The following is an 11,829-nucleotide window of genomic DNA, read 5'->3' on the forward strand; positions in this document are numbered from 1 at the left end:
TCCAAATCTTCAGTCATGAACAATCCGGAATGTACCCAGAGGAAAATGCACATTAATGAGTCTGACCAAAAATAGGTGAAGCGAGGAATAGTTGAAGCAATCCAAATGGAAAAGGAGATGCCAAGGTGAGATATCTGTCTTGAAGTCCTTGGAAGCCATTACGTTTTATGGAAACCAGACTTAGTTTGTTCCCCTCTGGAGCACAGAACCCCGATTAGTGGACAGAATTTACTGGGAAGACACTTCAGCTCAAGAGAAAGGAGAACTTTAGCTATTCAGAGCTAACCAACGCCTCATGAAGCTGGACTCTGGTCCCTGGAAGGATTAAGGGTTTGGATCCAATTGGTCAGGGCCGTCACTAAAAAATAGAGTTCCTTGTTTTTCCAAAATCTGTTCCAAAGTAATAGTCTATGGATTAAGCTTTTCCTTATGATTCTTAAAACATTTCCATGAACAAATGTACTATTTTGAAAAGTACGCATTACTACAAAAAGAACAAATTTTGATAACAGTAATAGACTTTAGCAAGAACTTCTAAGACAAGGGAAGTCACACAAGCCCCTGGGTTCGAATCTCTGTTTTCCACCTGTTGGCAATGTGACCCTTGACCCCTACAAGACTCCATCCCACCACCTGTAATCTATGGACACTTAGGTCCACTTTGCAAGGTCCCTGTAGGGAGCTGATTCTGTAGAGGTGACATGCTCGTCATGGTCCCTGGCCAGTAGGAAGCATTCAGTGAATATGAGTTGGTATTGTAGGCTCCAAGCAACACGGCCTAAAACACCATCCATCTAAATAATATTCCTTCATGTAAAGACAGACTGTAGATCGGCAACTTTAGAGAACCCAAATAGTGAATAAATACTGAGACTTACAACTTGCTGGATGGGGCAGAATGGCAGGATTCAGGCTGTCACTTCCAAGCAGAATGACCTTGGACTGCCACCTACCTTCTGTGCCTGGTCTGCGTTGCTGGCCAAGTCAGGATGATCATACTTTTACCTCATGGGGGCTCCTGTGAGGTGAGGCATGCAGGAGACTCCATAGTCCACAGTTAGTGTTCAGAAGAGTGAGCACAGATACGTGGTAAACCCTTGGTGGGAGGGAGTCACTAGTCAATACTATTCTTAAATTATTGTTATTGTCTGTTTTCAAGGGGAATGCTTAGAGTAATGAAGGTCAGATGAGACCCACCGTAAATTAAATTCTTGGGTAAGTGCATGAAATGATGCCTAGAAGATTCAATAATCAAAAAATGGACCCCCATCATAAGATGGTCAATCTCAAGTTCTTCTGGACACTCCCCTAGCTCTTCAGAAAGCCGAACTGATGGCTGCTAATATGAATTCCAAATACTGCAAAAGGTGGTCAGCGCATGCTACTGAATGAGTAAAGTATTCATTCTTCTTTCCTAGTGTTAAATCCACCAAAAAGGATAAAGTCATTGCCCGCATTATCCACTTGAAAGAAGTTACTCAGAGGGAGCTTCACAGGAAGCTTATTTGCTTTGCCCAGAACTCCATCGGGAACACTACCCAGTCCATTCAACTGAAAGAGAAAAAAGGAGGTAAGCCTGGAATATTGCCACGCCATGCACACAACTGCTTTTATCTGAGAGGAGAGGAATTTTCCTTAAATTGTAATGATGATGATAGCAATTAACATTTGCTAGATGCCGGACACTATGCACTTTGCTTGTAGTAAACCATTTAATACTTTGACCAAGGGCACATCACTATTAAGTTTCACATCAGTGATCCAGAACTGGTCCTCTTAACTAATACCCTGTGTATGGGTGCTGTGTTGGATAAGCCAGTCATTCATTCATTCATTCCTTCACTCACTCATTTATTCATTCTACAAGTACCTAAAGGGCATATCCTGTGTAACAGGTATTGTGCTAGGACCTAGCTTCTTTTTAGGGTTTTCTTTTCCTGGCTTCTCAATCCAGAGAACGTGATGGTCAGGTATTGCAGAATGGAGAGAAGAGTCATCTTGCTCATTGCTCAGGGTGGTATGTGTAATATCACAGATCACAACCTTTTAAAGGTGGAGTGGAAATTCCTGGTAAAGAACAGTTTTGAAATTTCTTTAAGAAGACACTCGATGAGCTTGATATCCTTCATTCAATTAGTAAGTGATTATAAGAACAAGCAAGTTTTGAATGCCACTGAGGCTTACATGAGACAAAATTTGTGCTGGGCCATAGTGGATGCTCTGTAATGGGGCTCCTGTCAAGAGAGGTGTGTGGAAGGTCTCATGTGTTAGGTACCGTGGAGGGTACAAAACCAAGCCACGCATAGCTCCTGGCCTCAGGAAGTTTAGACTTTACTGGTGATGACAGTGCATGAAAATAATTTATAAGATACAATGAGAGGGATGCACGTGGGTGGTGTGGAGGTTTATGGGGGAAAAATAACTAAAAGTGGTCATGATCAGTTTCCCTGGCCACCCCAATCAGGAATGGCCGGTTCCCGTGAATTGTCTCCAATTCATTGTCAGACAGTTCCCGCAAGATGTAATTGTATGCATTTCCAGATTCAAGAGAATGCTTCCAAGAGAAGTGCTTTTGATAAAAATAATAGGGTCTGGAAAGGTGCTGGGTGCGCCCACAGCATTGGTTGGAATGTGGCCTTGTCCCAGGAAAGCTGGCTCTGCATTTGCTCATGGCTGCCGTCTTTCCCCCAGTGGTGTTCATATACCTCCTACTTGGCACCGTCATGACCCTGACCGGCGTGCTGATGGCAGCTGTTCTGCTCTACATGTACTGGATTGAAATAGTCCTGCTGTACCGAACCTACTGGAGCAAGGATGAGACGCTCGGGGGTAAGGTGACCCCCAACTTGCCTCTGAATTTTCCTCTCAGAACTGACTTCAAGGAAGAAACTCCAGAAATGGGTGTTCCCTGATGGAGAAAGTCATGCCCCTCAGCCTTTGAGACCTTCTTCCAGGTCTGGTGGCTTCACACCTGGGAGAGCTGGGAGCCAGTGGATAAACAACTTTTTTTTCAGTCCATTTACTAGGAATCTTGCTGACCGACGATGCCATTGTAGATAGAGCATGTTGGGCTCGAACATAATCTTGCTGCTCACCAACCTAACGCAATATGACAAATGACATCACGTCGCCTTAGTTTCCTCTCCTGTAAAACGGGATTGTAATCACAATCACAACGAATGTTCTGAGGACTCATTGAGTTAGGACATATTAATCATTTAGAACAGCATCTAGCACATAGTAAACACTCAGTAGAAGCCAACTGTTATTATCTCTTGAGTACTGAGGGCATGCCAGTCAGGTGTATTAGCTGCTTCAACTGTCACAGCGGTCCTGCAAGCCTGGCAGAGGGACATAAAGTCATGGGCCCAAAACTGAACTGCAAGACAGTGCTAGAATTGAGGATCTGGACCCAGGCGGTTTGGCTTAGAGCCCCCAATAGCTATTACCTCGGTTAGCCTCATCTATAAAACGAGGGGCTTTCAAGATGGTGGCAGTGTTCAAAAAGTGTTGAAATTCTATAAAATCCCCCCTATTACAATGAATGAAGTTATCTGCCCACTTCCCCAGGAGATGGGATCATAGTGCTTATTGGTGTTTGCTTCTTTAGAATAGAAGAGCCGGTTTGAGTGTTCTTCTAGCCCCGGAGTTGCCTAAGATGAGAAGGTTTGCAGTTTTAGTGAATGATTCTGTTGCTTGGAAAGGGCAGGATCCCTTCTGCTGGATTCCAGGCTAATTACTTCCCACGCCAGTGCTTGCCCCACACTGGGAACACAGCGAGGAGCTGTCAGATCTATAGGAAAAGGAGGAGTAAAGCGATGCATCAATCGTATCTTTCTTTAGACTAATTATTGAGAATTCATGCAAGCAGTCCTTAAGCCAAGAGTGTTTTTTGAGATTTACTTATTTAAATTAGCTTCTTAGCTTTTACGAGTTGAGCAAGTTATTTAACGAATGTCATAATCATTCCCCTAGATGACTTACACTTTTTTATTTTTTTACTGAAGTGATATTTATCTTAAGATTCTAGAGCTTGTACAGAAGAGCCAATCAACCGTAAAACTTTTAAATTGCTCTTTTTACTTTGCACAGACAGTAACCTGATGAGGAGGCAGAACCCGGTTTTAAAGCACAGTGATTCAGTGCCCTTCTGTGGCCAGTCTAATGTTTTATAGCAAAATGCCTGTTTCCTGTGAAGTTAATGCTGAATATCCAAAATTTTAGAGAGACGTAGATGGGCGGAGCTGCAAAGGACCTAGGAGAGTTCTAATACTCTCACTGGCTAATTTTATTACCAAAGAAATTTAATGTTTCCAGATTATAGAAAAAGCCACGCTCGCTGGAGTTTCACAGGGATATGGAAGGAATGGAGGTGACTAGGGTGTGTCACACATTTAAACCACATAGCCCTTCCCTGCTGGCCATGCCCCACGAGGCTCCTCCTTCCCACCGGGGCAGTGAGGAACTTTGCAGATAAGCCTCCTGGGCCTCGAGTCTTCGGCATCCCCCTTTCTTGTCTCCTGGACCTCCCCCGCTCCCTCTTCTTTTTTCTACTGCTGGCATTTCCATCCACCAGGGCCTCTCCTTGGGTCCATGTTCAGCAAGTGTAGTGCCAATTGCATTGGCCCCCTGGGCTATTGTTTGCTATTGTAACACCGCTATTTGCTAGTCATTGTGCAAAGGACTGGAATATGACTCAGGTATGCCCGGATGCCAATGTCCATGAGTTAACTTTTGAGATTCTCTACCTCTCTTGGCTGGCTAGTTATGAAGCACATCCCAGTACTCAATGTGCATTTGTAATACTCCGCTCAACAGAGGTACATGAGACTTGACGAATATCCTGAGATGAGCTTCATAAATACGATTTCCCATCTAGAAATCGGGGGAAAAGATACTTATCTTGTGAGCCTGCTGTGAGCCAGACACCAAGCACTTTATATACATTGTATCACGCAACCCTGAAAACTGTCCACCGGGAGGTTCTTATTGCAGCATTTTACACATGGCGATTCTAATATAGGTACATGAGCCGTCAGCTCTAGCCTCTGCAAGGTGCTGGGTCTTGGCAGTGCTTTGCTCGCTGGATGTTACCACGCCTTGATGGAACAGACTCTTCTTTGATGTGTAACTCAGGAGATAGCAACAGCGCAGTGCAAAGAAAACTCAGAGGAACCCCCGGTATGTGTGATTTAATCAGAGAAGCCACAGCTGTTTGGTCTGACCTCAGTGAAAAGGCAGGAGTGCGTCATAAACGCCTGGGTGGCTCAGTCATTGGGCATCTGCCTTCGGCTCAGGTTGTGATCCCGGGGTCCTGGGATTGAGTCCCGCATCGGGGTCCTTGCTCGGTGAGGAGCCTGCTTCTCCCTCTCCCTCTGCTGCTCCCCCTGCTTGTGCTCTCTCTCTCTCTCTCTCTCTGACAAATAAATAAATAAAAATCTTTAAAAAAAATTTGAATGCGGTTGGACAATCGACACCACTCAGCAGTGTGATTCTGAAATGGACACAGCTGCTGCTTTTTATTGTTAAATCAATGCAGTAAGGAGCCCAACACTTAATTCTTGCCCATATGTCATAGGATACAAGGCCCATGTATGTAAAACATAGGTAAATGGTTGACTTTTTTTTTTTTTATCGTTTCTCTTCCTCAGATAAAAAGGTATTTGATGCTTTCGTATCCTATGCGAAATGGAGCTCTTTTGAGAGTGAGGCCGCTTTATCTCTGAGTGAGGAGTACCTGGCTCTGAATCTGTTCCCTGAAGTTTTGGAAAACAAATACGGATACAACCTGTGTTTGCTCGAAAGAGATGTGGCCCCCGGAGGAGGTAGGTCCTGCATGCCAGGAGAAGATCTGGAACACAAAGGACAGTTGGATACAAGCACTCTCTGGGCTCTCCCATCATTCCTTATGTTGGGATATACCTCTTCTGGAAAGTTCCATGAGCTTAGAATATGTTGGGCCCCAGCACAGGAGAATATGTGCTGCAGAGACATGTTCTGTCATCCAAAAAAAAAAAAAAAAGAAAAATCCATCTTCAGAAAAAAATTATTAGGCCCTAGGCAGGCCTTCCTGAACAAAGATAGAATTCCTGGCTCCTCCAGAGGAAGTCATCTCTGTCATCCCAAACAGGCGGTCCCCCGGCTTTGTAGGACTCTATTGGCCACACCCCTCAGCATTGGATAAAGCCGGGCACAATGGCCACTCATCAAATGTGCAGATCTCATTCCGTCCCCCCCTTCCTCTGCCCCAGGCACCCCACCAGGGAGCCTGGAGCATTCCGTGTCCCCCTGTTATCCCAGCCTGCCTTGTGCCAACAAGCTGGGCTCCTAGAGGAACTGAGAGTTTGAGGACAGGGAACACAAAGAGAGGAATGTGAAGTTGGGAGTCACCGGACACCAGAGTACATCTTCAACTGTCAGTAGCGTTGATAACAGCAAAAGCGGCATAGCGAACATGCTTCCCTTCCTCCTTCCCCAAGAGTGCCTTTGCAAGGAACCCTCGGGGTAGATCTGGGAGATTCGGAGATTCGGGGTTAGTGAGACTCCAGGTTTAGCAATAACAGTTCCTTAAATTCTTTATTTCCAGTGTATGCCGAAGACATTGTGAACGTGATTAAGAAAAGTCGAAGAGGAATATTTATCCTGAGCCCCAACTATGTCAATGGACCCAGTATCTTTGAACTACAAGCCGCAGTGAATCTGGCCTTGGATGATCAAACACTGAAACTAATTTTAATTAAGTTCTGCTCCTTCCAAGAACCAGGGTCTCTACCTCATCTTGTGAAAAGAGCTCTCCGGGTTTTGCCCACAGTCACTTGGAGAAACTTAAAATCAGTCCCTCCCAATTCCAGGTTCTGGACTCAGATGCGCTACCATATGCCAGTGAAAACCTCTAAAGAATTGCAGTGGAACCATCTCCGAAGTATCCGCGAATTGTTTCACTGGAAACGACTCAGTAAAACAGAAACCTCTGGGAGGAGCTCCCAGCCTAGGGAACGGTGAAGCGGACCCTGAACCTCCTCCTCCCCGCCCCTGGTGAGTAGAGATGTGGATGTGAGTGGAGATCCACACAGCACGGATCGAGTTGCTCTAAGATGGGAAGTGTTTTGTCGACTCTGAGCAAGCCTGACAGGCCCTGGAATGACTCTGAAGCTCTGGTAGAGTCTCTGATAGCCTCTGGACCGAGGGAGAGTAAATCTTTCAGGTGCTCGCACACATTCAACACACAATGCCCCTCAGACTTTCCGAGCCGTCTGAGCAGAATTGGCAGATAGAGTCACTTTTGCTTTGGGGCTATTGGCTACCATGTCTGCTATTTATTATACATATAAATTTATATATATTTGCAATCAAATAAATATTATTTTATTCAAAGTGACTGATTTAAACTTTGCCTAAAACTTCTCTGTAAAAAAGCAACAACAACAACAACAACAATTCTTACTCCGTGTTCACCCATTAACTCTGGAGCACAGAAAGTAAGTGGGAAAGGCAGAAACCAGAGGGAGACAAGGGGCAGACAGGGCCACCGTCAGTCTCTACTCTGTCCTTGAGGGAAGTGCCCCCTCTGAGCAGATGAAATAGAGGAAGGAGCCCTTCCTGTGGGGGGTGGGACGCGGGGGGCCGGCAGGGGGGCAGCCTTGTGCTGGACACAAGGCTAGGGGAGCAGAGTAGGGCTAACTTCAGCCCTCCTTGTCCGCTTGGCCGTTGGGCAGGGCATGACGTACACAACCTTACTCTGGGCCACTGGAAGTACAGACCAAGTAGGTCATAATGATCAGGCCAGTGAGGAGACAAGGAACAGCTTAGCACTTAGAAAGTAGAAAGGCAGTGGCAAGAGTTAGCAGCCAAGGTACAAGTTTGGGAAGTAAATGTATACATTGGTTAAAAGACAGCAAGAATGAAGCTTGAACGGAGCTTTGGTCTGAGCCGTTTGCCTGTCGAGGCTGGCACTCCTTGTACGTGCTTCCTGACCGTCCTGAGTAACAGGGTGATTTGCTAGAGCCCCCAGTAGTTGTCCTGATAGACAAGGCCGATCTCATTCTTGTAAATTGGTTTTCCTTCAGGGAGTTCAATCTATAGTTACAAGAGTGTTCTGGTCCCCAAGGACTCTAAAATCTTCACACTCTGCCATCCCTGTCTGAATGGAATGATTCGTCTGAGCAATAAAGACAGGCAACTTCTGGACTCATTCAAATGTAATGTGTCCCATTCACTGGTCCGAATGCCATCCACGTTCAGAATGGTGAAAAGGCATCCTCATCTGGCCACCACTTGGAGCCTGTATGAAATGATCTTGAGTGGTTTTTCCACAGAGGCTCCCACATCAGAAAAACCACTGTGGCTCTGGCACCAAGCGACATCCTTGCTGGGAATTTCAGTGATGAAGTTAAAGATGAGTTAAAAGGTATAAATTATTCCTGGAGGAAGTTTCTTGTGGGAAGGCTCATTGCAGGGTGTCGGTGGGGAAGCGTCCATGCTGCCATTGTGCCCTTGTGCTATGGCTATGGCCAGAATCTCTGCTTTTCCTGCCAACTCCTCCCTGAGCTCTAAGATTCAGAAACCTCTTTGGGCCAGTTGACCCAGGTTTATTTTTTTCTAAAATAAATTTTTCTAAAACTGATCTATCCAGTGGTCTAGAGTTTTGTCCTTAGCTTAACAGAAACTCACACTGTGCCTCAGGTTTGTACATACTCAGAAAAGGGGGCTGGGGGAGGTCTATCTAAGCCAACATTTATGGAATATATTCTTGCCAGGTTGGCAGATACACTGAAGATGACAAATCAGCATTAGGGACAAAGGTTGATTTACACTTCTTACATGCAAATCAACCAAAACAAAGTGGACAACTGAAACAAATTTTCTACATATAGGATGTCTCCTATATATGGTAGTTAAACAGTTGAACTCAGTGGAATACAATGAGAAAAGAGTATACTTTTCCCACTTCAATTTCTAGATAAGGTGACCATATGTTCTGGTTTTCTGGTTTATACCTGTTGTCTAACTATAACATCTCACTCTGAAAACATGCTTTACTTTGGATGATTGTCACTCTGCCTCTGACACACATTGGAAGGTATGCCTTACTAACTGTGGATGATACCTCAGGCAAATCTCACAATCATCCTGGGGTCTTCTGGGGTTTAATACCTACATTTTCTATCTCTGTTATTTCCAGATTACAGTTCCAGGTAAGATGGAGTAAATACACACCACCCTATCTTTCCCGCTCATTGCAACTATAACATCTGAATAAAATGCTTAGAAAATCAGTTTGAGGATTTTGAAATGTAAATCAAAGCAGAATGACTGGAGAGAACAAGAATTCAAAGTTTCATGATTTTACTTTCCTCCAATATCCCTTGGCCTGGACTCAACGCAGTCTGAAACCCAAAAGTGGATATTGGTAATAACAGAGAGTTCAAGAAGAAGCCCTCTCGTTTCACCGTGAAGACCGGGGAAGGAGTTTCCTAACACTCTTATATTTTTTCCTTTCTATGTTCTTTTACTTCCCAGCCTCTAGGCAATTCTGCAAAAGCAGAGGCGAGAGGGCCCTCAAGAGCCTCCATCTCTGTGGAAGGAGAATTGTCCACTTTGATACAAGAAGTTGTGGTCCCTACAGAGTGTGGCAAACCTCTTTTGATTGTTTTTTTGGTTTCTCTGTCCTCTTACCATTTAGGTATGGAGATAGAAGCAGTTGGGGAAGTGCACTGTAGGGTATATAAACACCAACACTCTAGCCAGAGAACTGCAAAAAAGAGGTTAAGAGGCCTCTAGAACCAGAAAGTACCATGGGGATTGCAGACAGAAAGGATCCCAGGAAAGCAAACCCATGAAGTTGTTTGCAAACCCCTGGGCTCATCCCTAAGCTACATATGCTTGAATCTGGCCCAAAATAGAATACTATAAATTTTGAGAATTGAACTATAGGATAGACCACTTCCAGAGTTCCAGACTGACCACTGAAAGGTGTATATATGGAATACATCTAAAAAGAACTAAAAGACAGTGAAACAGAACTGACATTGAAACCACAAGGTTGGTTAGAATTTGGGGCTTGAATCCAACTGGGTCAAGTACTTGCTAAACAAAAATAGCATTCTACACAGGATTTCAAGAAGATCCAAAGTTGCATAACATAATATTTAAAATGTTCAGGACACAATCCACTGAAAGCAAAAAATTACATTTTCTGATAAGGTTTTCAATGTAGGTAGACATAATATAAAAGTTAACTACAACATAAAGAAGGGAGGGTAGGGGAACTTATGTGGTGGTAAGGTATCTACATATCATTTGAAGTGGTAAAATATTGATTTTAAATAGAAAGTGAAAACATAAGTATATTTTAAAGCCTTGGGCAACCATTATAACAAACAAAGAAAAAACAAATTTAAACAAAAATAGAATAATGAAATTGTTTAATTTCCCCCCAAAAGAGGGAAAGAAAAGGAAAACAGGAATAAAAAACTGAGAAAGCAAACAGAAATCAAGTAATAAAATGGTAGACATAAGTCTAAACATATCAATAATTATATTAAATGTAAAATGTATAAACATAGCTATTAAAAGGCCAAGGTTATTAGAACACAATTTTTAAAAAAATGACCCAACTATATTCCTTCTACAATAAACACATCTCAAATATAATGGTATAGGTAGGCTGAAAGTAAAAGTTAGATATAAATATATTATATGATTATTAGTTAAGGGAAAGTTGGAGTGCCTGTATTAACATCAGTTTAAGTAGACTTCAGAGCAAAGAAAATTACTGGGATAAAGACAATATCATATGATGATTAAAAGGATAAATTTGCTAAAAAGATGTAACAATCTTAAATGGGTATGCACCTAACAACAGAGATTCCAAATATGCAAAGTAAAAACTGACAACTAAAAGAAGAAATAGATAAATCCACACTTGTACTTGGAGCCTTTAATATTCTCCTCTCGGGTACTGATAAAACTAGTAAACAAAACTTAAGCAAGGACAGAGAACTGAACAATACCGTTTCATTGGTAATTTCTGGATCTATTTGACAATTATAGCAGAAACTCAACAACAGCAGAATATATGTTATTTTGATGTACATGTAGGACGTTTTCCATGATAGACTATATCCTAAGTCATAAAGCAAACATCACCAAAAATAAAAGAATTATACAAAATATGTTCTCTATAATGGATTTAAACTAGAAATTAATGACAGAACGTGCCAGGAAAAAATCTCAAAACACTTGGAAATTAAACAACACATTTCTAAATAATCCCTGGCTAAAACAGGAAGTCTCAAATTAAATAGTATTTTCAACTGAAGGAAAATGCAATATATCTTGCAGATGAGGCCAAAATTGTGCTTAGGGGAAAATTTAAAATGTTAAGTGCTTACATTAGAAAAGGAAAATGTCTCAAATTAATAATCTAAATTTCCACTTTAGCAAGAAGAGGAAGGAAATAATAAAGGTAAGAGTACAAAATTATTATATTCATTATACTGAATACAGGAAAACAACAGAGAAAATTAACAACACCAAAAGCTGGATCTTTGAAAAGATAAAAAAAATTGATAAATCCCTAGCAACACTGATCAAGAAAAAAGAGAGAAGACACAAATTACCAATATTAGGGGTGACTGGGTGGCTCAGTCAGTTAAGCGTCTGCCTTCAGCTCAGGTCATGATCCCAGGATCCTGGGATCATGCCCCACATTGGGCTCCCCACTTAGCAGGGAGTCTGCTACTTCCTCTCCCTCTGCCTCTCCCTCTGCTTGTGCTCTCTCTCTCTGTCTAATGAATAAATACAATCTTTTAAAAAAATTATCAAAAT

General features: G+C 42.7%; 2 protein-coding genes across 5 annotated transcripts in view; one reads left to right on the forward strand and one right to left on the reverse strand.

Annotated features, from left to right (window-relative positions):
* IL18RAP (interleukin 18 receptor accessory protein) overlaps positions 1–10,223 on the forward strand; it is a 28,340-nt gene extending 18,117 nt beyond the window's left edge. The window contains exons 7-12 of one of the 4 annotated variants that reach the window (XR_003207516.2): positions 1,419–1,570; positions 2,692–2,829; positions 5,652–5,825; positions 6,587–7,035; positions 8,108–8,407; positions 9,182–10,223. Coding sequence is in view for 3 of the 4 variants with exons in the window: in XM_025869072.2 (XP_025724857.2) it covers positions 1,419–1,570; positions 2,692–2,829; positions 5,652–5,825; positions 6,587–7,002 (880 nt within the window). In the remaining variant the exon portion in view is untranslated. Of the gene's footprint in view, positions 1–1,418; positions 1,571–2,691; positions 2,830–5,651; positions 5,826–6,586; positions 7,379–8,107; positions 8,504–9,181 lie in introns of those variants that run through there. The other 3 variants (XM_025869072.2, XM_073897913.1, XM_025869071.2) reach the window with 3 other exon arrangements.
* The window catches only part of LOC112821706 (large ribosomal subunit protein eL19-like), a 475,653-nt gene that overhangs the window by 167,342 nt on the left and 296,482 nt on the right, over positions 1–11,829 (reverse strand). The window lies entirely within an intron of this gene.

This window comes from Callorhinus ursinus, unplaced genomic scaffold (genome assembly GCF_003265705.2).
Source record: "Callorhinus ursinus isolate GAN/ISIS: 27379988/994484 unplaced genomic scaffold, GSC_fseal_2.0 scaffold10, whole genome shotgun sequence".
Lineage (NCBI taxonomy): Eukaryota > Metazoa > Chordata > Mammalia > Carnivora > Otariidae > Callorhinus > Callorhinus ursinus.